General features: G+C 42.4%; 1 protein-coding gene across 3 annotated transcripts in view; it reads right to left on the bottom strand.

The window, feature by feature from the left end:
- Positions 1 to 25,278, bottom strand: part of ythdc2 (YTH domain containing 2) — a 188,957-nt gene that overhangs the window by 59,471 nt on the left and 104,208 nt on the right. For 2 of the 3 annotated variants that reach the window (XM_078566327.1, XM_078566335.1), the window contains 3 exons: positions 15,748 to 15,874; positions 9,280 to 9,485; positions 8,938 to 9,145 (listed from right to left, as the gene is read on the bottom strand). In XM_078566327.1, coding sequence (XP_078422453.1) covers positions 8,938 to 9,145; positions 9,280 to 9,485; positions 15,748 to 15,874 — 541 coding nt within the window. The remainder of the gene's footprint in view (positions 1 to 8,937; positions 9,146 to 9,279; positions 9,486 to 15,747; positions 15,875 to 25,278) is intronic. The other variant, XM_078566322.1, reaches the window with a different exon arrangement.

Genomic DNA, 25,278 nt, shown 5'->3' with positions numbered 1-25,278 from the left:
ATTTGCTCTGTTTAATTTGTTTTATATACAATCAAGTTTGTGTTTTGTTCTAAAAAATGTGAAATCCTGTGCCATAGTTCTATTGGTTAAAATGAAGTGTTTATATTTCTATTTAAATGTTATAATCTAGGCTGACATTTTAGTATAGTGTACTGAGAAAGTGCTGCATTATTGGCAGTACCGTCTTTCAGATCACACATTAAACTGTTGGCTCCATCTGTTCTCTCAGATGGGTGGCATTATTCGAAGCAAAGCATTGGAGTTTCTTCCAGTGTCCTGGCCAATATCCCCAACTGGCATTACAAAAATTGATGTTCTGGTCATTGCTTTTTGTGAAACCTAGCAGTATACAAATTGGCTTCCACTTTTTCTACTACAATGGTAATCTCATTTCCAGGCTACTTCATTGCTGTCAAACATTTTGGCATATCCTGAAGCTTTTGATCATGGGATGGTGGCATCGCTGGTTAGGCCAGCATTTATTGCCCATCCCTATTTGCCCTTGAGAACTGAGTGGCTTGCTAAGAGTCAACCACATTGCTGCAGGTATGGAGTCACATGTAAGCCAGCAAATGTCGTTCCCTAAAGGGCATTAGTGAACCTGAAGGGTTTTTACGACAATTGGCAATGGTTTAATGGTCATCACTGTACTTTTAATTCCAGTTTCTTTTACTGAATTCAAATTTCACCATCTGCCATGGTGGGATTTGAACCCAGGTCCCCAGAGTATTACCCTGAGTCTCTCGATTCCTCGTCCAGCGACAATACCACTACACCACCGCCTCCCACAAGCTGTGAAAGGTGTTATATAAATATAATCATGCAATGACTTTAGTACTTTTCTTTTAAAAGTCTGAAATGCAAAATTAGGAACAGAATATTCAATGCCTCCCAATAAAGCAATTTTTTATTCCCATTCTAGATCAAGTGGATTCCAGAAAGATGTACAATATCTTTACATTAATGGATAAGCAAGAGTCAACTTGGCTAAAAACAGTTTTAAAATATAACACGTAGTTGTGGAATTATGAAGAGGGAAACATGTAATTCATAAAATGCTTAAAAAACAAAATCTATCTACTTGCGCAATAATAATTTTCATTCTGTACATTTATTGCTATAATACAAACATATCAACTATGGCAAGCAAACTAAACATGCAAAGATCCACAGCAAATGTCTGACACTTTACTGAATATGAGCTGGATATGATTCAGGAGAGTTACAATGGAATCATAGAATGGTTACAGCATAGGTGGTCATTCAGCCTTGTTTCTCTGCCAGTTCTCTACAAGTGCAATTCAGCTGAAACACATCTACTTCCATAGGCTATTGTATTATCCAGTATTGTAGCAAACTGAAGTCCGTACCATGCCACAAAGTGGGTTTGTACTTTTGAATTCCTATATAATGCATTCCTGCTCTCAGCTGTGCCATTGAGCAAATATAGGCCTTTCACTTTTTAAAAAAAATAGCAAGGGTAGGAACAAAAGTGACAAAGTAATTATGGACAAAGAAGAACATTCAATCCATATTAGCTTAATCCACCCAGAAGTTTTCTATAGTAGCTCCCCTTGCAGCATCCTATTGTTTGCTTAATGCCTGCAGGGTTTTTAGTTCAACCATTCTACTGAAAAGCACCACATCAAGTATTCATCAATCTCTGCAAGAAGAATTTTATGGTGTCAGTCATAATTATTTTTCAAGAGCTTGAACCATATATCCTTGCACTACTCTCAACTCAATTTATAGTAATATTTCAGATATACCTTTTCCATACAATTCATTATTCTAAAGCTATAGAATACACTAAATTCTGCAGCTAGTTAATTAGATAACTGGCTCAAATAGGATTTCAGAAGCTAGATTCAGAGCATAAAAGCAGCCCACCTACAGTGCTGCCTTGTCTGCACTGGAGTGCTGCTTTGGGCTGCATTCAAGTGCTACAGTTGGAATTTGGTGAATGAAGGGGCTCTGTGATGAGGGAAGGTGGTAATTTTTTCATTTTCTACCTTTCCTCAGTAAGAAGAATGGTGGCCTTGGTAAGTATGACCTGGTGAGTATTTCTACTGTCCATAATATTCCCTAAACTAGAGGAAGTAAAAATAAAGAGAGTAATTTAAGGGTAAGTCATGCCAGGGCAGCTCGGCCACATGGAATGCTCCTCCTGTTTGATGTGGGAAGTCAGGGACACTCCCAGTGTTCAGGGCGAGCACGTGTGCAAGAAGTGTCTCCAGCTGCAGCTACTCGAAATCCATGTTTTGGAGCTGGAGTTGCAGTTGCAGTCACTGTGAAGCATCAGCAAGGGTGAGATCTTCGTGGATAGCACATACAATATGAGGTGGTCACGCTGCAGATAAAGAGTGCACAGGCAGGAAGGGAATGGGTGACTGCCAGACACAGTAAAAGCACTAAGCAGGTAGTGCAGGAGTCCCCTGGATCCACTTCCCTCTCTAACAGATTTTCAGTTTTGGATACTGCTCGGGAGATGGTTACTCAGGGGAATGCAGCAAGAGACAAGTCTGTGACACCACAAGTGGCTCAGCTGCAAGGGGGTGGGGGGGAGAATGGACAAAAAAAATGAATGGGAGAGCAATATTGACGGGATTCCAACATAACGGGAACAGATAGACGTTTCTGTAGTTGGAGATGTGACACCAGGATGGTCTGTTGCCTCCCTGCTGCCAGGGTCAAGAATGTCACTGAGTGGCTGCAGGACATTCTGAAGGGGGAGGGTGAACAGCCAGAGGTCGTGGTCCATATCGGTACCAATGACATAGGTAAAAAGAGGGATGAGGTCCTGAAAGCAGAATGTGGGAGCCAGGAAATAAATTAAAAAGGACCTCAAAAGGTAGTAATCTCAGGATTACTCCCAGTGCCACATGCTAGCGAGATCAGGAATAGAAGAATAGACCAGATGAATGCGTGGTTGGAGAGATCGTGTAGGAGGGAGGGATTTAGATTCTTGAGGCATTGGGATCAATTCTGGGGAAGATGGGGCCTGTACAAGCTGGACGGGTTGCGCCCCAGCAGGACCTGGACCAATATCCTTGCAGAGGTATTCACTAGTACTGTAAGGGAGGGCTTAAATTAGAGTGGCAGGGGGATGGGGACCTGAGTGGGGAGGCACAAGACAGGGAAACAATGATAGGAATGAAAGACAGAAAAGTAGAAAGCAAAAGTGGAAAGCAAAGGAAACAAGGGCTAGCAGCAAATAGGGCCATAGTGCAACAAAAGATGTGTAAAAAGGTTAAAAAGACAAGTCTAAAGGCACTGTACCTGAATGCACAGAGCATTCGCAATAAGGTAGATGAATTAATAGCGCAAACAGATGTAAATGGGTATGATATGATTGCGATTACGGAGACATAGCTGCAGGATAACCGAGGCTGGGAACTGAATATCCAAGGGTACTCGATATTTAGGAAGGACAGACAAAAAGGAAAAGGAAGTGGGGTGGTGTTGTTAGTTAAGGGTGAAATCAGTACAATGGTGAGAGAAAATATTGGCTCAGAAAATCTAGATGTAGAATCAGTCTGGGTGGAGCTAAGAAGCAACAAGGGGTGGAAAACATTAGTGGGCGTTGTCTATAGGCCTCTAAACAGTAGTGGTAAGGTAGGGTACGGCAGTAAACAAGAAATTAGAGATGCATGTAATAAGGGTGCTACAGTACTCATGGGTGACTTTAATCTACATATAGACTGGGCAAACCAAATTAGCAATAATATTGTGGCGGATGAATTCCTGGAGTATATACGAGATAGTTTCTTAGACCAGTACATCGAGGAACCAATTAGGGAACAGGCTTTCCTAAATTTGGAATTGCGCAATGAGAAGGGGTTAATTAATAATCTTGTTGTGTGGGGTCCTTTAGGGAACAGTGACCATAACAGGATATAATTCTCCATTAGGATGGAAAGTGAAGTCAACCAGTCTGAAACTAGGATCCTAAATCTAAACAAAGGAAACTATGAAGGTATGAGGCGTGAGTTGGCTAAGATAGATTAGAGAGTTCATTAAAAGGCATGGCAGTGGAAGGGCAATGGCTGATATTTAAGAAATTAATGTATGCATTGCAACAGTTATTCATTCTTATCTGGCACAAAAACACGACAGGTAAAGCAGCCCAACTATGGCTCACAAAAGAAATTAAGGATAGTATTAGATTCAAAGCGGAGTCATATAAAGATGCTAGAAAAAGTCAGAAGCCTGAGGATTGGGAGCAGTTTAGAATTTGTCAAAGGAAGGCTGACAGATTGATTAAGAGGGGAAAAATAGAGTATGAGAGTAAAACTGCAAGGAACATAAAAGCAGGCTGTAAAAGGCTCCATAAGTATGTAAAAAGAAAAAGATTAGTGAAAACAAATATAGGTCCCTTACAGTCCGAAACGGGAGAATTCATAATAGAAAATAAAGAAGTGGCAGAGTAATTAAACAACTACTTTAGTTCTGTCTTCATGGAGGAAGACACAAATAACTTGCCAGAAATGCTTTCCAGGACCAAGGATCTAGTGAGGAAGAGGAATTGAAGGAAATCAGTATTGCTAAAACAATAGTGCTGGAGAAATTAATGGGAGTGAAAGCTGATAAATCCCCAGGGCCTAAAAATCTACATCCCAGGGTACTAAAGGAGGTGACCATGGAAATACCAGATGCATTGGTTATCACCTTCCAAGCTTCTGTAGATTCTGGAACAGTCCCAGCAGATTGGAGGATGGCAAATGTAACCCCACTATTTAAAAAAACGGAGGGAGAAAACATGGACTTAAAGACCAGTTGGCCTAACATCAGTAGTCAGGAAAATGCTAGAGTCTATTAAAAGGATGTGATAACAGGACACTTAGAAAATAGCAATGGGATTAGACAAAGTAACATGGATTTATGATGGGGAAATCATGTTTGACAAACCTACTGGAGTTTTTTTGAGGGTGTAACTTGCAGAATAAATAAGGGCGAACAAGTGGATGTGGTGCATTTGGATTTTCAGAAAGCTTTTGATAAAGTCCCACATAAGAGGTTAGTGTGCAAAATTAAGGCACATGGGATTGAGGGTAATATATTGGCATGGGCTGAGAATTGGTTATCAGACAAGAAACAGGGAGTAGGAATAAATGGGTCTTTTTTGGAATGGCAGGCAGTGACTCGTGGGGTACCACACGATCAGTGCTTGGGTCCAGCTATTCACAATATATATCAATGATTTGGATGAGGGAACCAAAAGTAATATTTCCAAGTTTGCTGACAACACAAAACTTGGTGGGAATGTGAGTGGTGAGGAAGATGTTAAGAGGCTTCAAGGTGATTTTAGACAAGTTGAATGAGTGGGCAAATACATGGCAGATGCAGTATAACGTGGATAAATGTGAAGTTATCGACTTTGGTAGGAAAAACAGAATGACAGAGCATTATTTAAATGGTGATAGATTGGGGAATGTTGATGCACGAAGGGGCCTTGTAGATGAATCACTGAAAGCAAGCATGCAGATGCAGCAAGCAGTTAAGAAAGCAAATGATATGTTGGCCTTCATTGCAAGGGGACTTGAGTACAAGAGCAAGGAAATCTTACAGCAGCTGGACAGGGCCTTGGTGAGACTACGCCAGCAGTAGTATGTGCATTTTTGGTCTCCTCACCTAAGGAAGGATGTACTTGCCAAAGAGGGAGTGCAGTGAAGGTTCATTAGACTGATTCCTGGGATGGCAGGATTGTCGTATGAGGAGAGATTGGGTTGACTAAGCCTGCATTCACTGGAGTTCAGAAGAATGAAAGGGGATCTCAATGAAACATAGAAAATTCTGACAGGGCTGGACAGACTAGATGCAGGGATGATGTTTTCTCCGGCTGTGGTGGGGGTGAGGTTCGAGAACAAGGGGTCACATGTGGTGAACCTGTGGAATTCTCTACCACCGATGGCTGATTATATTTAAAAGGAAATAGATCGATTTCTAGACTCTAAAGGCATCAAGGGGTATGGGGAGAGAGCAGGAGTGTGGTGTTGAGATAGAGCATCAGCTATGATCATATTGAATGGCAGACCAGGCTTGAAGGGCCAAATGACCTATTCCTGCTCCTATTTTCTATACATCTCTATAAGATCATCTCGAAAATGCCACTTTCTCAGGCTGCATAGCCCATGCCTCTCCAATCATTCATCACAACTCAGTCTTCTAACACTAGAGCTTTGGTTCTTCCCTGCACTGTCTGCAGTACTTGAATGCCTGCCAATTATCGGAAACCAGAACTTGATGCAGTACTCTGTGTAATCTAACCAGAGAACTACAAAAGTTGAGCACAATTTCTGCCAAGTTATATTTCTATTCTTTTGTCTGTAACATTTAACATGCTATTGGCTTTGTTGACATCTGGTTGTACATGTTAAATGTTGAGTCCACCAAGACAGGCAGGTGTCTTTCCAGTTCATCTATAGCTATTTCAATGCCATTCTTTGAATAATTTTATTGCTTTTTTTCCCCATCCTATGTGCAGTGGTATGCACCTATCTACATTAGATTTTGTCTACCATTAATCAGCCCATATTCATGTTTAATCCAACTCATTGAAACTTGTGTACTGATTTCTTGATTCCACTGCCTCATAGTTCAGCACCATAATCAAATTTTACCACTTCTGAGCCCCTGCCGATCGACAATGGACTTGGGAATGTGGATTTAGAAACAAGGAAAAAAATAAAACACTTCTTTGGGCTGGGTAAAGGAGTAATGTACATCTAACGTTTATTGAGCAGTTTTTAATTTGTTTGGTCATTTGATAAAACTGAAGAATAATGAAAACATTAATGTTCTAATTATTTTTGGGAAATGGAAAATGATCATGCAAATGCAATTTTTAATCTACGGAATACATTTCAAAGGCCACTTAAAGCTGGCTTCAAACTATTTTTCTTTGATCTCTAACTTATACTCATTAGTACAAAAAATATTTATTTAGATTCTGAAATGAGTGAAATTTAACTAAACAACACACTGCTGCTTTCAGTAGGTACTCCTACCAGAAGATCTGCTGTTATGGTATGTCACACTCGTCTGTCTTGCGCCATTCCTCACATATCCACTGTAGCTCATCTGCAACCGCTCTGTGACATCCATCATCCAACTACACCTAGGTCGACACCTCTTTCTGCTACCCTCGAGAATAGATCTCTGCAGCTTTTCAGCTCTGATCAAATGGCCAAAAATACTGATGTTTTCTTTTCTGGGTGTCACTTTTTAGTTTTGTTTTGCTCTTGCAATTTCAAACACGTCTTTATTTATCCTGTGGTCTGTATATGGAACCTTAAGCATATGTCTTAGTTTCCACAGATTTGTCCAGGTTTCTGAAGCATACAGGAAACTGGATAGAATGTAGCATCTTGTGAGTTTCTTCCTTGTTGCAAGTTTGAGTTTTGTTATTAACACATTCTTCACTTTCACAGAAGTACTTCTGGCTATCTCTAAGCTTCTGTTACGAAAGTATAATAATTTTCATTATATTTTTCTGGTTTATTGTAAAGTAGGTTTAAGGGTGTGAGTGTGTATGATTCTGTCTGTGTGATTTAATACCTTGGAGTCAGGTAGACTGCAAGCTTGAAATTATCAAAAGCAGATGGCTGTAGAAATGTACTTGAAATGCTAATGAGTAAACAGGGATGCTGTCTTACCATGTAAGGTGTGAAGCGAATTTGCATTTGTAGATAAGTGAAGGGATTGTCTGGATTTCAAAGGGATGGTAGTCTGTTTTCAACTAGCCAGATAAGTAAGGCTAAGGAGTGCGTTTATTTTTCCCAAAGGTTACTGACAATATTGACATGAAAGTTTTTATATTATGGTCATGGTACGGTTCCAAAAGGTATATGGAACAATGGGATTTACATATTAAAGGGAGAGAAACATATATGAAGGAAAATGGAAGACTATGTTGAAGCCCATATAAGATCGAACAGAAGTGTGAGAAAACAGGCTTGAAGAAGCCTCCAGCCATTTGTGTGTACGTCTGCTATGTCCAGTAACTGAAGCTGGAGAAAACTATATGGAATTCCACTGTCAAGTGGGTATTATGTTAACTTGCTGACTTGTTTTTTTAAATCTAAAATCTATTTTGGGCTGTTGCCTTAAGAGGGTATGTAACTGGGAGTCAGGTTAATTAGGAATTTTTAAGAGTTATTTAGTATTAACTAATTGTAGTCTTATGTATGTGCTTGAAATCTTTTATTTTATTAATGAGCATTTTGTGGACTCATTACTTCTGAATTCAGTGCACAAATCTTCTCGTAATAAATACAAATTGCAAAATCATTGTGATAGCATGGCCAAGTTTCCCTTGTAGATTTGGTCTACCTGGCAAACATCATCTGCCACGTCATAACACTTCTTCTGACTTTGGCATCACATCTGCCATCTTCTATTATCATTTGCCCTAAATAAACAAACGTATCTATTTGTTCCATTGTGACACCATCCACTTCAACCTTCACTATAATTTCTTCTAATGCATTCCTTCTATCATTTTTTTTTGCGTTTTTGGTGTTCATATGTAATCGTATTCTAAACTTCTAATTTTACTTTATCTATGATATTTTGTAAGACCTCTCTCTGATTCTGCAAGTAGCACTGTATCGTCAGTGTACTGCAAGTTTGTTACGTTCTTGCCTCCAATTTTTACCCCTGCAAGTACATGTAATTCTCTGAATATTTGTCCTGGGGACAGATTGAATAATTTTTGCAACAGCTTTGTCGTACTCCTCTCTTCTCTTGAGCATATCTGATTCTGGCCTGATGCTCACTATTTAATCCCAAAATATTCCAGAGCCGGATAAATCTCTCATATTTACTGCCAATGTCGCATTTCAGTTACACGTCTATTAGCTTTTGGTGATAAACACGATTGAATGCTTTTGTCAACAAAAACATATTATAGTTTATGAAGAAATAATTTTGACTCACTGTATGTGTTACCTCGAGGAGAAGAGGGCTCCTGTAATGCACTGCTTGATAGTCTAGCTGGACCACCAAATAAGGCCACGGAGATTGGTGTTACGGCAGAACAGCAGCATATATTAGCAATTCGGTGTGCTCTTGTCATTTCATCATAAATAAGCCAGTCAGTGGGCAATGCTTGAACAGCCACAGCTTGTCCATTTGCTGGGGGTATCTAATACAAAATTAAGATTGTACATTAGAGATTAATACACACTTTCACAAAAAATAACCTAGCTATGAAAGTTTTATCAGATGCTGAAAAGGATTCCAGCCTAATCTTCTAATGGCAGAAAGCACAAGTCCTACCTTCTTATACTGTGGTTGGCTGAGAACTGAGGTAGGGTGAAATCTGACTTTCTTTTCTTTAGACCCAGTCAACATTAAATTCTCTCGGTCAACGTGGATAAGATTTGGGTACATGCCTGCAACTAATGCAGCTTTCACCACAGCCCAATTCTCAGAGTTTGTGTTCACATCTCGAATATCACCTCCACCTCGTGCCCTCACAAAACCTATGAGGCAATTTTAAACAAAGGAAAACAATAAGGATGCAAAGCAATCAAGTCAAACTGGTCTTCAATATACTTACACAAATAAAAATAAATCAAAGAGAATTACAGATAAAATTAACTACAGTTATATTACGAGTGTTTTACAATGTTCACTTAAAGCTAATCAGCTCTTATGGAATTCTGAAAGGTCTTGTTCCCCAAGTGTCAACTTACAGAAAAAAATTCAGATGTAGTTTTTTTTATAAACTATTTGTAAGTTGAAAGCATTTATAACTCGTTTAATGCTTATGAACTAATGAATGAACAACAAATCTTTAGCTGAAACTAGATAGTGAGACATGATAAATATATCCCGAGTCTGCCTCCAAGAAACCTTCACTTGTAAAAGCAGCAGTAAGCAAGTGATGCTGGTAAATAGGATACACGTTTCAGCCTGCTACATCTGATCCTGAGCCACAAATAGCAGGCACATTTAAAATTCTTGTACCTTAATTCTAAAATCCCCACCACTTATAGCAGGAATTCCACAGCGCGGTCCCCTATTATTTGTCATTTATATAAACGACATAGATGACTATGTGGGGGTAGGATTAGTAAGTTTGCGGATGACACAAAGATTGGCCAGGTGGTTAACAGTGAGGTTGAGTGTCTTGGGCTGCAGGAAGATATAGACGGGATGGTCAAATGGGCAGAGTAGTGGCAGATGGAATTTAACCCTGAAAAGTGTGAGGTGATACACTTTGGAAGGAGTAATTTGACAAGGAAGTATTCAATGAACGGCATGACACTAGGAAGTTCTGAGGAACAAAGGGACCTTGGCGTGTGTGTCCATAGATCTCTGAAGGCAGAGGAGCATGTTAGTGGGGTGGTGAAAAAGGCATATGGGACACTTGCCTTTATCAATTGAAGCATAGATTACAAAAGTAGGGAGGTCATGTTGGAGCTGTATAGAACCTTGGTGAGGCCACAGCTGGAGTACTGTGTGTAGTTCTGGTCGCCATATTATAGGAAGGATGCGATTGCGCTGGAGGCGGTGCAGAGGAGATTCACCAGGATGTTGCCTGGGATGAAACATTTAAGTTAAGAAGAGAGGTTGGATAGACTTGGGTTGTTTTCATTGGAGCAGAGAAGACTGAGGGGCGACCTGATCGAGGTGTACAAGATTATGAGGGGCATGGACAGGGTGGATAGGGAGCAGCTGTTCCCCTTAGTTGAAGGGTCAGTCACGAGGGGACATAAGTTCAACGTGAGGGGCAGGAGGTTTAGGGGGGATGTGAGTAAAAAATTTTTTACCCAGAGGGTGGTGACGGTTTGGAATGCACTGCCTGGGAGGGTGGTGGAGGCGGGTTGCCTCACATCCTTTAAAAAGTACCTGGATGAGCACTTGGCACGTCATAATATTCAAGGCTATGGGCCAAGTGCTGGTAAATAGGATTAGGTAGGTAGGTCAGGTGTTTCTCACGTGTTGGTGCAGACTCGATGGGCCGAAGGGCCTCTTCTGCACTGTGATTCTGTGACTTTGAGTGGAAGGTTTCTCATCCAGAAGCCAGCCTGAATGACAGGCTTGGCTTCCAATCAGGGACACGTTGGAGCTGTGGTATTTTCACTGGATAGTAATCCAGAGACCCAGGGTAATGCTCTGGGGGCCCACTCACTCAACCTATCTATATCCATCTGCAACCTCATGTCCTCTTCACAACATACTTTCCTACCTATCTTTGTGTCATCTGTAAATTTAGCTACCATGTCTTCACTCCCCTCATCTAAGTCATTGATGTAAATCGTAAAAAGTTGAGGCCCCAGTACAGATCCCTGTGGGACGCCACTTGTCACATCCTGCCAATCAGAAAAAGACCCATTTATGCATACTCTCTGCTTTCTGCCAGCCAGCCAATCTTCTATCCATGCTAATATGTTACCCACTACACCATGCGTTTATTTTCTGTAATAATCTTTGATGTGGCACCTTATTCAAATGCCTTCTGGAAATCCAAGAACAGTACGTCTACAGGCTCCTCTTTATCCAATGCGCATGTTACTCCTTCAAAAGACTCCAAGAAATTGGTTAAACGTGATTTTCCTTTCACAAAACCATGCAGACTCTTCCCAATTGCCTTGAGCTCTTCTAAGTGCCCAGCTATTACCTCCTTAACTGGCCTATAGTTTCCTTATTCTGCCTCCTTCCCTTCTTGAATAGAGTGGTTATATTTGCTATTTTCGAATCTGATGGAACCTTTCCAGAATCTAGCAAATTTTGGAAAATTAACAGCAGCGCATCGACTAACTCTTTAGCCACCTCTTTTAAACCCTAGGATGTAGTCCATCAGGATCCGGCCTGCAGCTTCATCAATTTGCTCGGTACCGTTTCCCTAGTGATTTCAATTTCACCAAGTTCCTTTCTTCCGTTCACCTCCCCCTGCTCTACCATTACCACTAAGCCAGGGGATCAACCCTGGTTCAAAGAAGTGTGCAGGTGCAGCACCAGGCATACTTAAAAATGAGGTGTCAACCTGGTGCAGCTACAGTACAAGACTACCTGCATGCCAAACAGCATAACCAGCAAGTGGTAGGCAGAGCTAAGTGATTCCACAACCAATGGATCAGATCCAAGCTCTGCAGTCCTGCCACATCCAGTCATGAATGGTGGTGGACAATTAAACAACTCACTGGAGGAGGAGGCACCACAAGTATCCCCACATCCTCAAATATGGGACAGCCCAGCACATCAGTGCAAAGGTAAGACTGAAGCATTCGCAACCATCTTCAGCCAGAAGTGCCGAGTGGATCTCTGCCTCCTCCAGAGGTCACCAGTATGACAGATGCCAGTCTTAAGCCAATTCAATTCACTTCATGTGATATCAAGAAACGGCTCAAGGCACTAGATACTGCAAAGGCCATGGGCCCTGACAATATTCCGGCAATAGTACTGAAGACTTGTGCTCCAGAACTTGCTGTGCCCCAAGCCAAACTGTTCCAGTATAGCTACATCACCGACATCTATCCGGCAAAATGGAAAACTGCCCAGGTATGTCCTGTACACAAAAAAAAAGGGCAAATCTAACCCGGCCAATTACTGCGCCATCAGTCTACTCTTGGTCATCAGTAAAGTGATGGAAGGGGTCATAAACAGTGCTATCAAGCGGCCACTGCTTAGCAATAACTTGCTCAGTGACGCCCAGTTTTGGTTACGCCAGTGTCACTCTGCTTCTGGCCTCATTACAGCCTTGGTTCAAACATGGACAAAAGAGCTGAACTCCCAAAGTGAAGTGAGAGTGATTGCCCATGACATCAAGGCAGCATTTGACCGGGTGTGGCATCAAGGAGCCCTAGCAAAACTGGAATCAATGGGAATCAGGGGAAAAACTCTCGGCTGGTTGGAATCATATCTAGCACAAATGAAGATGGTTGTGCATCAATCATCCCAGTTCCAGGACAACACTGCACGAGTTCCTCAGCCCAATTACCTTTAGCTGCTTTATTAAGGACCTTCCTTCCATCATGAGGTCAGAAAAGGGGATGTTCGCTGATTCTTGCACAATGTTCAGCACCATTTGCAACTCCTCAAATACTGAAGCAGTCCATGTCCAAACACAGCTAGACCTGGACAATATCCAGGCTTGGGCTGACAAGTGACAAGTAACATTCGTGCCACACAAGTGCCAGGCAATGACCATCTCCAACAAGAGAGGATCTACCCATTGCTCTTTGACATTCAATGGCAATACCATCACTGAATCCCCCACTATCAACATCCTGGGCGTTACCATTGACCAGAAACTGAACTGGACTAGCCATATAAATGCTGCAGCTATGAGGGCCCAAGCCTGTCCAGTATCTACAAGGCACAAGTCAGGAGTGTGATGGAATAGTCTCCACTTGCCTGGATAAGTGCAGCTCCAACAACACTCAAGAAGCTTGACACCATCTAGGACAAAGCAGCCCACTTGATTGGCACCACAACCACAAACATTCACGCCCTCCAGCTCCGACGCACAGTGGCAGCAGTGTGTTCCAATCTACAAGATGCATTGCAGAAACTCATCAAGGCTCCTTAGGCAGCACCTTCAAAACCTATGACTGCTACTACTTAGAAGGGCATGGGCAGCAGATATATGGGAACACTGTGACAAACGTATAATAATTTTCATAATATTTTTCTGGTTAATTGTGAAGTAGGTTTATGGGGGTAAGTATAGCTGGGTCTGTCTGTGTGATTTAATTACATTTGGAGTCAAGTAGACTGCAAGCTCGAAATCATCAAGGTGCTTGACATGCTAATGAGTAAATATTGATCAAAAACAGAAAATGCTGGAAAAATTCAGCAGGACTGACAGCATCTGGGGAGAGAGAAACAGAGTTGATGTTTCGAGTCCATATGACTTCTTTGTGATCGAGAGAAGGATGTATCTCAGAAATGAAAGCCGCCACCACCAGTAAGAATTGATACAGAGGTTATCTTCCTACAAGTTATGATGCTTCAATGGTGATTCATTTTTGACGGTAGTACTGGGTGTCCTTTTTGTTTGGCTGGCCGCAGAGACTCCAGTATGCATGAAACTGACTTACCTTTCTTTCAGGGTGGAGGGGTGGGGTGGTGATGAGTGATGTTCCTGGGTGGAGGCTGTGGACTATGACCCCAGCAGGCTGAGAGTTTCAGCATATGCACATTGTGTAGCATACTGTCTGGTTGTGCATGCTCTGTTCTGGGTTTCTCCTCCTGCAGCTAAACAGCTCGGCCATCCTGACATCAGTGCGCCTGCATGGAAAAACGGTGCGGGAATTTGATCATGGGACCAAGTATGGCATCATAAAACGACAGAGTCTTGAGACAGCGGAGAGCCACCACTGGAAGAACCACCGAAGAAACCAGCAGAGGGGTCATGAGAGGTCCCAAAGAAGAATCCCAGGCAGAGAACAGGGAAAGATCCCAAAAGAGGAGTCCCAGGCAAGGGCCAGGGAGAGGTCCCAGTTAACAAGAAAGAGAGAGGAGCAGAGAAAGAGGCTCCAAGCAGAAAAAGAACAGCGGCTGGTAGACTTTAAGTAATGGGTGCTCCGGAGAAGCCCTGAAGAGCCAAGAAGGTAGCACAAGATAACCCTTGAAGTAAGGGAATCAAGCATTATGGGGAAAAGGTATGAAAGTGGAGTTGAGGATTATCAGATCAGCCATGATCTTATTGACTGGCGCAGCAGACTTGATGGGTCCAATGGCCTACTTCTGCTCCTATGTCTTATGGTCTAAGGCTGGTGACTCCGTGCTGCGGGCCACTGGCTGAAGGTAACCTTGGGAGCGGTAGTATTCTGATTGGAGTGGCCGAAGAGCTCAAGTTGTTCTTCTGAGTTGCTGCTGGTGTGCAGACTTGGGAATCCAGGAGACCAGATCAAAACCCTGCGAGATGCGCAGTCATTGATGTAGTCCCAATCAAAGCGACTTCTGGAGAGAATTCCAAGGCTGAATCTTCGAAGGAGGAGTTTGGAATCCCTTGTGAGAAAGACAAAGTTTCAACGACACTGGCTGACTCAATGTTTATTGACGTCTGGGTAGGTTGCTGAGAAATCCGTGGAATCTGTCTTGGTCGCATCTGCCTTTATTTCTTATTCGTTCATGGGATGTGGTCATCGCTGACTAGGCCAGCATTTACTGTCCATCGCTAATTGCCCTTGCTCAGAGGGCAATTAAAGTTAGCCACATTGCTGGTGGGTCTGGAGTCACATGTAGGCCAGAGCAGGTAAGGACAGTAGAATTCCTTCCCTAAAGGGCATTAGTGAACCAGACGGGTTTTTACAACAATCGACAATGTTTCATGGTCATCATTAGACTTTTAATTCCAGCTTTTTTTATTGAATTCAAATTTCACCATCTGCCATGGTGGGATTCAAACCCAGGTCCCCAGAGCATTACCCTGGGTCACTGGATTACCAACCTAGTGACATTACCACTACGCCAGTGTGGTGTGTTCGACCACAGTTTGCCTGTTAATTCACATGTACCTCATATTAGTCCTGAACGTTAGAATATAAGATAGATATTGTAAATTGTTTTATCTTTCTGACCTTGTATTATAAAACTTATTTTTGTTTGTTAAAAACCTGTGGAATCATATGGCTTTATTCTCTTAGCCAGTGTATCAAATCTCAAACTTTGTCCACTTTAAACAAATAGTTACCGGTCCCAAACCGGATTGTACCAAGAACTTGGGGTCTGGTCCAGGATCATAACACCAGTTAATAAATTTCAGTTTGCATTATGTTCTCTTTGACATACCTGAAGCTCTGAGCTGTCCCAACAATTGGGTCCTCATGCCGATAATGATTTCCATTGTAGCTTGAGAAAGAAAATTTTTTTCACAGAATGCTCTCTCCCAACCATCACTGCGAGCCTTTTGCCAAGCCTGAAAGAAAAGAAAATAGTTCAAAGCAAATCGAATATCTAAAATCACAAATAAAATAGATCAAACTGTCACGTGTTTTAATGCAAAGTTAAACGTATTGTTTCTCAATTCAGCAGCAACTTTTGATGGACTTCCTGAGTATCACCCAATATTGCTGCTGCACATGTGTTCTGACCACATTGAGCACAAACACAATACAACCAAAAAATAGTTCATTTCTCATTGCTATCATACTTGGCATGGTACTTAGTATAGAAACGTTCCTTATAGCAATTTAAGTGACACAAAATATGAGGTACAGTAGTAATCCAGCAGCAGAGACTAATAATCCAGGAAATTTGAATTCAAATCCCATGACAATTTGAAAATTTGAATTCCTTTAAAAGAAAAATCTGGTAATAAAGACCAAGTATCAGATTTTTAAAAAAGTGACCACAGAGAATTCTGATTGTGGTAGAAACACAACTGATTCATCAATATTCCAAAGGGTAAGAAACTTATTGCCCTTACATGGTATGAGCAATATGTGACCAGTCCCACAGCAACGTGGTTAGGTCAAAATCCTGGAACTCCTTCCCTAACAGCACTTGGGTGTACTACACCACATGGACATTCTTTTCATTCATTCACAGGATGTGGGCTTCGCTGCCTAGGTCAGCATTTATTACCCATCCCTAATTTCCCTTGAGAAGGTGGTGGTGAGCTGCCTTCTTGAACTGCTGCAGTCCACGTGGTGGAGGTACACCCACAATGCTGTTAGGAAGGGAGCTCCAGGATTTTGACCCTACAGTAAAGAAAAGGCGATATATTTCCAAGTCAGGATGGTGAGTGATTTGGAGGGGAAATTCCAGGTGGTGATGTTCCCATGTGTCTGCTGCTCTTGTCTTTCTAGATGGTAGTGCCTGTGGGTTTGGAAGGTGCTGTCTAAGGAGACTTGGTGAGTTCCTGCAGTGCATCTTGTAGATGGCACACACTGCTGCCACTGTGCGTCAGCAGTGGAAGGAGTGAATATTTGTGGATGGGGTGCAAATCAAGCAGGCTGCTTTGTCCTGGATGGAGTCAAGCTTCTCGAATATTGTTGGAACTGCACTCATCTAGGCGAGTGGAGTCCATCACATATTCCATCACACTCCTGACTTGTGCTTTGTCGATGGTGGATAGGTTTTGGGGAGTCAGGAGGTGAGTTGTCACAGGATTCCTAGCATCTGCTCTTGTAGCCACAGTATTTATGTGGCTAGCCCAGTTCAGTTTCTGGTCAATGGTAACCCCCAGGATGTTCATAGTGGGGGATTCAGCAATGGTAATGCCATTGAATGTCAGGGGGAAATAGTCAGATTCTCTCTTGTTGGATATGATCATTGCCTAGCACTTCTGTGGCATGAATGTTACTTGCCACTTGTCAGCCCAGGCCAGGATATTGTCCAGGTCTTGCTGCATTTGGACGTGGGCTACTTCAGTGCTTGAGAAGTTGTGAGTGGTGCTGAACATTGTTCAATCAGAGAACATCCCACTTCTGACCTTATGATGGAAGGAAGGTCATTGATGAAGCAGTTGAAGATGGCTAGGCCTAGGACACTACCCTGAGGAACTCCTGCAGTGATGTCCTGCAGTTGAGATGACTGGCCTCCAACAACCACAACCATCTTCCTTTGTGCTAGGCATGACTCCAACCAGCAGAGTGTTTTCCCCCTTATTTCCACTGACTCGTTTTGCTAGGGCTCCTTGATGCCACATTCCGTCAAATGCTGCCTTAATGTCAAGGGCAGTCATTCTCATCTCACCTTGGGAGTTCAGCTCTTTCGTCCATGTTGTAACCAAGGCTGCAATGAGGTCAGGAGCTGAGTGACCCTGGCGGAACCCAAACTGAATTTCAGTGAGCAGGGTATTGCTAAACGGGTGCCGCTTGATAGCACTATTAATGACTCCTTCCATCAGTGCAGTGGTTCAAGATGGCAGCCCTCCACCACCTTCAAGGGCAATTAGGAATGGGCACTACAAATGCTGGCCTAGCCTGCCACACCCAGGTCCCATGAAAGGATAGAAAAAAACTTTGAACCTCTCTTTGAAGTACCAGGCACACCTAGAATATAAGAAACAGGAGCATTAGTAAACCATTTGGCCCCTCCAGCCAGTTCCACCGTTCAATAAGATGATACTTGATCTCATTATGGCCTCAGCTCCACTTTCCTGCCTGCCCCTGCATCATTCTCAACTCCCTTGTCGATAGAAATCTAGCTCAGCCATGTATATTTTCAATGACTCAGCCTACACTGGTCTCCGGGATAGAAAATCCCAAAGCGTAACGACAATCAGAGGAGAAATTGCTCCTCATCTCGGTCTTAAACGGGAGACTCCTTATTTTTAAACTGCGCCTCCTAGTTCTATATTCCTGAATGAGGCTCAGCATCTACCCTGTGATAAAGAACGGCAGAGAATGACTTAAAGATTATTCAGGAGAAAGAAATTAAGAGTATGAGAGGAAGCTAGCTAGAAATGTGAAAACAGATAGCAAGAGTTTCTACAGGTACTTAAAAAGGAAAAGAATAAGTAAAGTGAGTATCGGTCCTCTAGAGAGTGACAGTGGGGAGTTAATGGTAGATAATAAGGAAATGGCGGAAGAAATTAACAAATATTTTGCTTCTCTGTTCACTTTAGAGGATACAAAAATATTCCAGGCAAATCAAGAGGTGAATGACAGAAAGGAACTTGGTGAAATTGAAATCACTAGAGAAACGATACTGAGCAAATTGATGGAGCTGCAGGCTGGCAAGTGTCCGGGTCCCAATGGGTCTTAAAAGAGGTGGCTAATGAGGCAGTTGATGCACTGGTGTTAATTTTCCAAAATTCGCTAGATTCTTGAAAAGTTCCATCAGATTGGAAAGTAGCTAATATAACCCCTCTATTCAAGAAGGGAGGGAGGCAGAAAACAGGAAACTATAGGCCAGTTAGCTTGAAGTTATTAGAATCTATCATTAAGGAGGTTATAGCTGGGCACTTAGAAGAGCTCAAGGCAATTAGGAAGAGTCAGCATGGTTTTGTGAAAGGAAAATCATGTTTAACCAATTTATTGGAATTTTTTTTGAAGGAGTAACATGACCAGTGGTTAAAGGGGAGCCTGCAGATGTACTGTACTTGGATTTCCAGAAAGCATCTGATAAGGTGCCACATCAAAGATTATTACAGAAAATAAAAGTGCATGGTGTAGTGGGTAACATATTAGCACGGATAGAAGATTGGCTGGCTGGCAGAAAGCAGAGAGTATGCATAAACGAGTCTTTTTCTGATTGGCAGGATGTGACAAGTGGCATCCCACAGGGATCTGTACTGGGGCCTCAACTTTTTATGATTTACATCAATGACTTAGATGAGGGGAGTGAAGACATGGTAGCTAAATTTGCGGATGACACAAAGATAGGTAGGAAAGTATGTTGTGAAGAGGGCATGAGGAGGTTGCAGATGGATATAGATAGGTTGAGTGAGTGGGCATAAATCGGGCAAATTGAATTTAATGTGAGAAAATGTGAAGTTGTTCACTTTGGTAGGAAGAACAAAAAAAGCAGTGTTACTTAAATGGACAACGGCTGCATAATTCTGAAGTGTAGAGGGATCTAGGTGTTCTAGTACATGAGTCACAAAAAGTTAGTATGCAGGTACAAGTAATTAAGGCGGCTAATGGAATGCTATCCTTTATTACGAGAAGGGTTGAACATAAAAGTAAGGATGCTATGCTTCAATTATAGAGGGCATTGGTGAGACCGCACCTCAAATACTGTGTGCAGTTTGTCTCCTTTTTTTCAGGAAGGATGTAAATGCATTGGAGGCAGTTCAAAGGGGGTTTTTACTAGATTGATACCTGGAATGAGTGGGGTGACTTATGAGTAAAGGTTGGACAGACTGGGCTTGTTTCCACTGGAGTTCAGAAGAGTGAGAGGTGATTTGATTGAAGTATACAAGGTCCTGAACAGCCTTGACAAGGTTGAAAGGATGTTTTTACTTGTGGGTGAGTCCAGAACAAGAGGGTACTATTTTAAACTTAGGGGTTGCCCTTTTAGGACAAATATGAGAATTTTTTTCTCTCAGGGGTAGTGAGACTTTGGAACTGTCTGCCTCAGAAGGTGGTGGAGGTGGGGTCATTGAATATTTTTAAGGTAAAGGTAGATAGTTTCTTGTTAGGCAAGGGAATCAAAGGTTATCGGGGTTGAATGGGATTGTGGAAATTGAAACACAAGATGATCGGTCAAGATCTTATTGAATGGCGGAGCATGCTCGAGGGGCCAAATGGTCTACTGTTCCTATTTCTTATGTTCTTATATCCTCAAAGAACTCTCATGAATGAGAGCACAGTCGAGGGAAATGAGAGCAAGGTCGAAGGTGAGAGGGAATCTAACAGCGCGACATTCAGATTCTTCAAAAATACTGGAGTTAAGAGTCAGTGCATTCAGATCAAGGGGAATCTTGATGGAAGGATTTACTGTTGGGAGCTGCAAATTCATAATGCCACCAAAATTAATACTGTCAACATGGTGGAGACTCTCAGTTCTAAAGCTATGTGAAGATGACAGCATTTTCTTCCTCTCCTTCTGATTTACCTGAGGAGCAACTTAGTGACTGGAATGGACCTTGAAGGGATCAGGAGCACCTGGGAGAGGATAAATTGAGGCCTAGACCCAGGCTCTACCATTTACCAGAGGAGAGACTTGGCAGCAGAAGTGGACAGGAGTTTGCTCAAGTTTGAAAAAGTAAGCACAAAAAAAGGTCAAACTCACATCACAACAAGGTTGCAAGTTGATTGGCTGCTGAGTCTTATAGCTATGCTTCCCTATCTCCGAAATTATGGTGCTAGTCTAAGGAGCTGGGAAATTAAAGATTTTGTTTTTTTTTTGAATAAGTAAAACATTCAGTTAACTTTCCTATATTGAAGTTACATCAACAGAAGGGAAGTGAATATCTGGTAAGTCATAAGGTTTATTATTGAAAAGATAGGTGAATGGCAGGACAGCTGCAACCTTAGAGTAGGATGTTCACTCAAATGTGGGAACTCCGGGATGCTTCCGGTGTCCTGGATAACCACGTGCAGTAAGTGTTGTCAGCTGCAGCAGTTCAAGCTCTGGGTTTCGGAGCTTGAGCAGCAGCTGTTACCGTAGCGCATCTGTGAGATTGAGAGCTTTGTGGATAGCACGTTCTTGGATGTGATCACCCCACAGATTAAGAGCATGCAGGGAGAGGAGGAAATGGGTGACAACTAGGCAATCGAGAAAAAACAGGCAGGAGTTTCTGTGCAGGAGTGCCCTGAATGGATCTCACTCTCCAACCAGTATTCAGTTCTGAATACTGATTGAAGTGATGGTTCATCTGGGAAGTGCAGTCATAGCCAAGTCCACAGGATCACAGTTGGCTCAGCTATACAAGAGGGAAGAGGATTGGAAGAGCAATAGTGTTTACAGATTCAATAGTTAAAGGAACAAACAGACATTTCTGCAGCTGCAGGCGCGAATCCAGGATGGAAAGTTGCTTCCCTGGTGCCAGGTTCAAGGATGTCACTGAATGGCTGTAGAACACCGCGGGGGCAGGATGAACAACCAGCAGTCGTGGTCCACGTTGGTACAACAGCATAGGCAGAAAGAGGGATGCTGCCCTGCAGTCAGAGTTCAGGGAGCTGGTAGGAAATTCACAAACAGGACCTCAAAAGTAGTAATTTCCAGATTACACTGGGTACCATGCACAAGTATAGAAATAGGAGGATAAAGCATTTGCATGCCTGATTGTAAAGATGATTCAGGACGGAGGGCTTTAGATTCCTGGGACATTGGGACCACTGGGAGAGATTGGACCTGTACAGGCTGTACCTAAACAGAGCTGGGACAAATTTATTTGTGCGGCAATTTACTAGTGCTATTGGGCAGTGTTTAAACTAACTTGGTTGGAGTGTGGGAACCAGAAGGTAAAGTAGAGAGGAATACCAAGGTGCACAGAATACTGGGAGAGACATTTAGCAATAGAGTAGGAAATGGTAAGTTATCAGGTGTGTTCATAGTGTTCTCCAAAAGAGAAAGTAATAAAGTCTAAATTAGAGTTACAGTGCATACATGTAAATACGCGGAGTGTGGCAAATAAAATTGGTGAGTTGCATGTGCAAATAATCACGTGGAAATATCTTGTTGTGGCTATAACAGAGACCTGGCTCAAAGAAGGGCAGGACTGGGTATTAAATATTCTTGGATAGAAAATGTTGAGGAAAGATAGGAAAGGAAAGAAAGGGGAGGAGTGGCAGTATTGATTAAGGAGAACATTATAGTGTAGATACAATTTCCTAGAGCAGTTGAGGACAGAATCTATTTGGCTGGAGCTATGGAACAAAGGAGGTGCAATTACATTGCTCGGTGCAGTCTATCGGCCAACAACTAGTGGAAAAGATGTTAAAGAACAAATTTGCAAGTAATTTACAGAGAGGTGCAAGAATTATGGAGAGTATAATGGGGTCCTTTGCCCTTTCCACTACTACTATCCCAGTCTATATTCAGATAATCAGAGAGGGCCAAGAGTTTCTAGAGTGCGTACAGGAGAATTTTCCAAAGCAGTATTTTTTTTTTATTCATTCACAGGATGGGGGCTTCGCTGGCTGGGCCAGCATTCATTGCACATCCCCAGTTGCCCTCGAGAAGGTGGCGGTGAGCTGCCTTCTTGAACCGCTGCAGTCCATTTAGTGTAGGTACACCCACAGTGCTGTTAGGAAGTGAGTTCCAGGATTTTGTCCCAGCAGCAGTGAAGAAATGGCAATATATTTCCAAGTCAGGATGGTGAGTGACTTGGGGAGGGGAACTTTCAGGAGGTGTTGTTCCCATCTATCCGCTGCCCTTGTCCTTCTAGATGGTAGTGGTCATGGATTTGGAAGATGTTGTTGAAGGAGCCTTGGTGAGTTCCTGCAGTGCATCGTGTAGATGGTACACACTGCTGCTACTGTGCATCAATGGTGGAGGAAGTGAATATTTGTGGATGTGGTGCCAATCAAGCGGGCTGCTTTGCCCTGGATGGTGTCAAGCTTCTTGAGTGTTGTGGGAGCTGCACTCATCCAGGCAAGTGGGGAGTATTCCATCACACTCCTGACTTGTGCCTTGTAGATGGTGGACAGGCTTTGGGGAGTCAGGAGGTGGGTTACTCGTCGCATGATTCCTAGCCTCTGACCTGCTTGTGTAGCCACAGTATTTATATGGCTAGTCCAGTTCAGTTTCTGGTTAATGATAACCCCCCAGGATGTTGACTGTGGGGGATTCAGCGATGGTAATGCCATTGCACATCTGAGATCACTTTTTCAACTTCCAGCCTTCTAAGCTGGTGTTCCCTTTCTCGTTCCTTCATTCTCTCTTCCATTGCTAACTTTTCTCGCAGGAGATCAAAGTTTTTGCATTTCCATTTCTTTTTGAAATAGTCTCTTTTTTTCCCTTTCTTTTTCTGCTACCTCGAGTTCCAGTTTTTCATTTTCAATTCTTTTTCCTTTTCGTTTGCCTCCATTTCAAGTTTTCTCAGTTCCTTTGCTTGTTCAAATTCAAGCCTCTTCATTTCTAACTGAAGTCTCACTACCTCCAGCTGTGACTCACTAGTGTCAGGTATCACATCCAACTTTAAATGATGTACTATTATCTCAACTATGTCTACTTTCCTCGCCCCTTCGGGTAATTCTAACTCCAGCTTATCCGCCAATTCCATCAGCTTACTCTTGGTTAACTTCTGCAAGCCACTCAGAGTTATATTTTCCATCTGTAAAAAAGACTGAGTAAACTCCAACACCATTTCAAATTCCAACATCTATAATACCTCACAGCAACTCCAATTCCTATGTCCAGTACCTCTTTACCTCCACGTACTCGTTAAAAGGATTCACAGATCCCACCAATGCTCAAAGATTTCCAATCCCAGGCCAATTATTATTCCACGTCCAACCAACCGCTGTCCGTGTTTCAAAATCCTGCAAGAGCCTCCACTCTGTTACGATCTCCAGCTGAGGCTACCACTGGACAAGCCTGATCCCAGGTGGAACCCAGTTTGGTAGATCCTAACTTTTATTTGTTTGTTTAGATACATGGAGCGTGGCTACTGAACAGAATCACTGAAGTCAACTAATGAGTTTTTAAACAAAAAAACATTTATTCCACAAGAAAAGATGAATTTTTTACAATACTCCTTCACCCCAACTATACCTTTATCATTATATACAGATTTGTAAGGGTAACGCAAGTTACAAAAGCTATCTTATACTCTCATGTCCACAGTAAGTACGCAGTCCATGTAAATGTTTGGCACCCTGTGGTCAGACAAACCACACCCTGAAACCAAGTGACAGATGCCGCCTCAACCAGATGCTATGGATTTTTCCTCAGCTACCCCCAGACGTTTGTCACACCGTGAGCCAATTAGATTCACTGAACTCAGTCTTTCACACAAGGGTTTCCAATCTCCACTCTCCAAGAACTCGCTTTGAAATCTTCATCCAAACCAACGCCTTCTCTCAGATGCCTTCCGCAAGGGTTCACCTCCAGGGTTTCGAACTCACCTTCCGATGTTCCACTAGGTCACCAATGCATTCAAGCGCACACACTCTCACCGACTCAGCAGTCAACAGTACCACTGTTTCAAATGCCCATAGCAAAGAGTTACAGGCCTTCAGCCATCTCTTTGGACTTTCTTGCCTCTTGCAAACTGTTCTTGCTTTAAATCCGCTTTCTGCAGCTTTCCTCTTTAAATCTGAAGCTTGGGGACTTTCTGTCTGCCCCTCACTCCTAACTTCACTTAATCCAGGTTCCCGTCATTCCTTTGACTAGAAGGTATTCTTTGGACTTGCCCCTTTTCAACTCCCCTGGATTTTTTGGGTTTTCTTTAGCCAGGGACTGGCTATCTGTCCCCTTTGCTCCTGTTTCTCCTGGCAGCAACTTTCAAAAAATCCGACTGAACTCCACAGCTTCCAAACCAAAACTGCGGTTTCTCTTCTTGTGTGTGTGTGTGTCACTGTGGGAGGGACCTGCCTCTATGACCCCCTGTTGCTAGGCAACAGTTCAATTCTTCTTGTTTGTTTAACTTAGCTACAATAGTCGTAAAAAATCTCATTAGAAATGCAAGCGCCTTTTAAAATGAAACTAAAACTCCATTTGACCTTTCCTAACACAAACACAGAAATACAAATCAAACTTAAACTTTAAAGCTAAAACTCATTCTTAACACCTGCAAATACCAAAATAACTCACTTAAACTCTGTTTCCTAACAAATTTTAAAATTAACATGTTGCTTAACTGTGAGGCAATGTAGGTCAGCGAGCACAAAGGTGATGGGTGAACGGAATTTGATGCAAAAAAAAGAACAAGGGCAGCAGAGTTTTGAATAACCTCAAGTTTACAGCGGGTCAAATGTGGGA

The sequence above is a fragment of the Cetorhinus maximus genome, chromosome 2 (assembly GCF_964194155.1).
Source record: "Cetorhinus maximus chromosome 2, sCetMax3.hap1.1, whole genome shotgun sequence".
In the NCBI taxonomy this organism is placed as follows: domain Eukaryota; kingdom Metazoa; phylum Chordata; class Chondrichthyes; order Lamniformes; family Cetorhinidae; genus Cetorhinus; species Cetorhinus maximus.
This window is presented reverse-complemented; position numbering and strand designations above follow the sequence as displayed.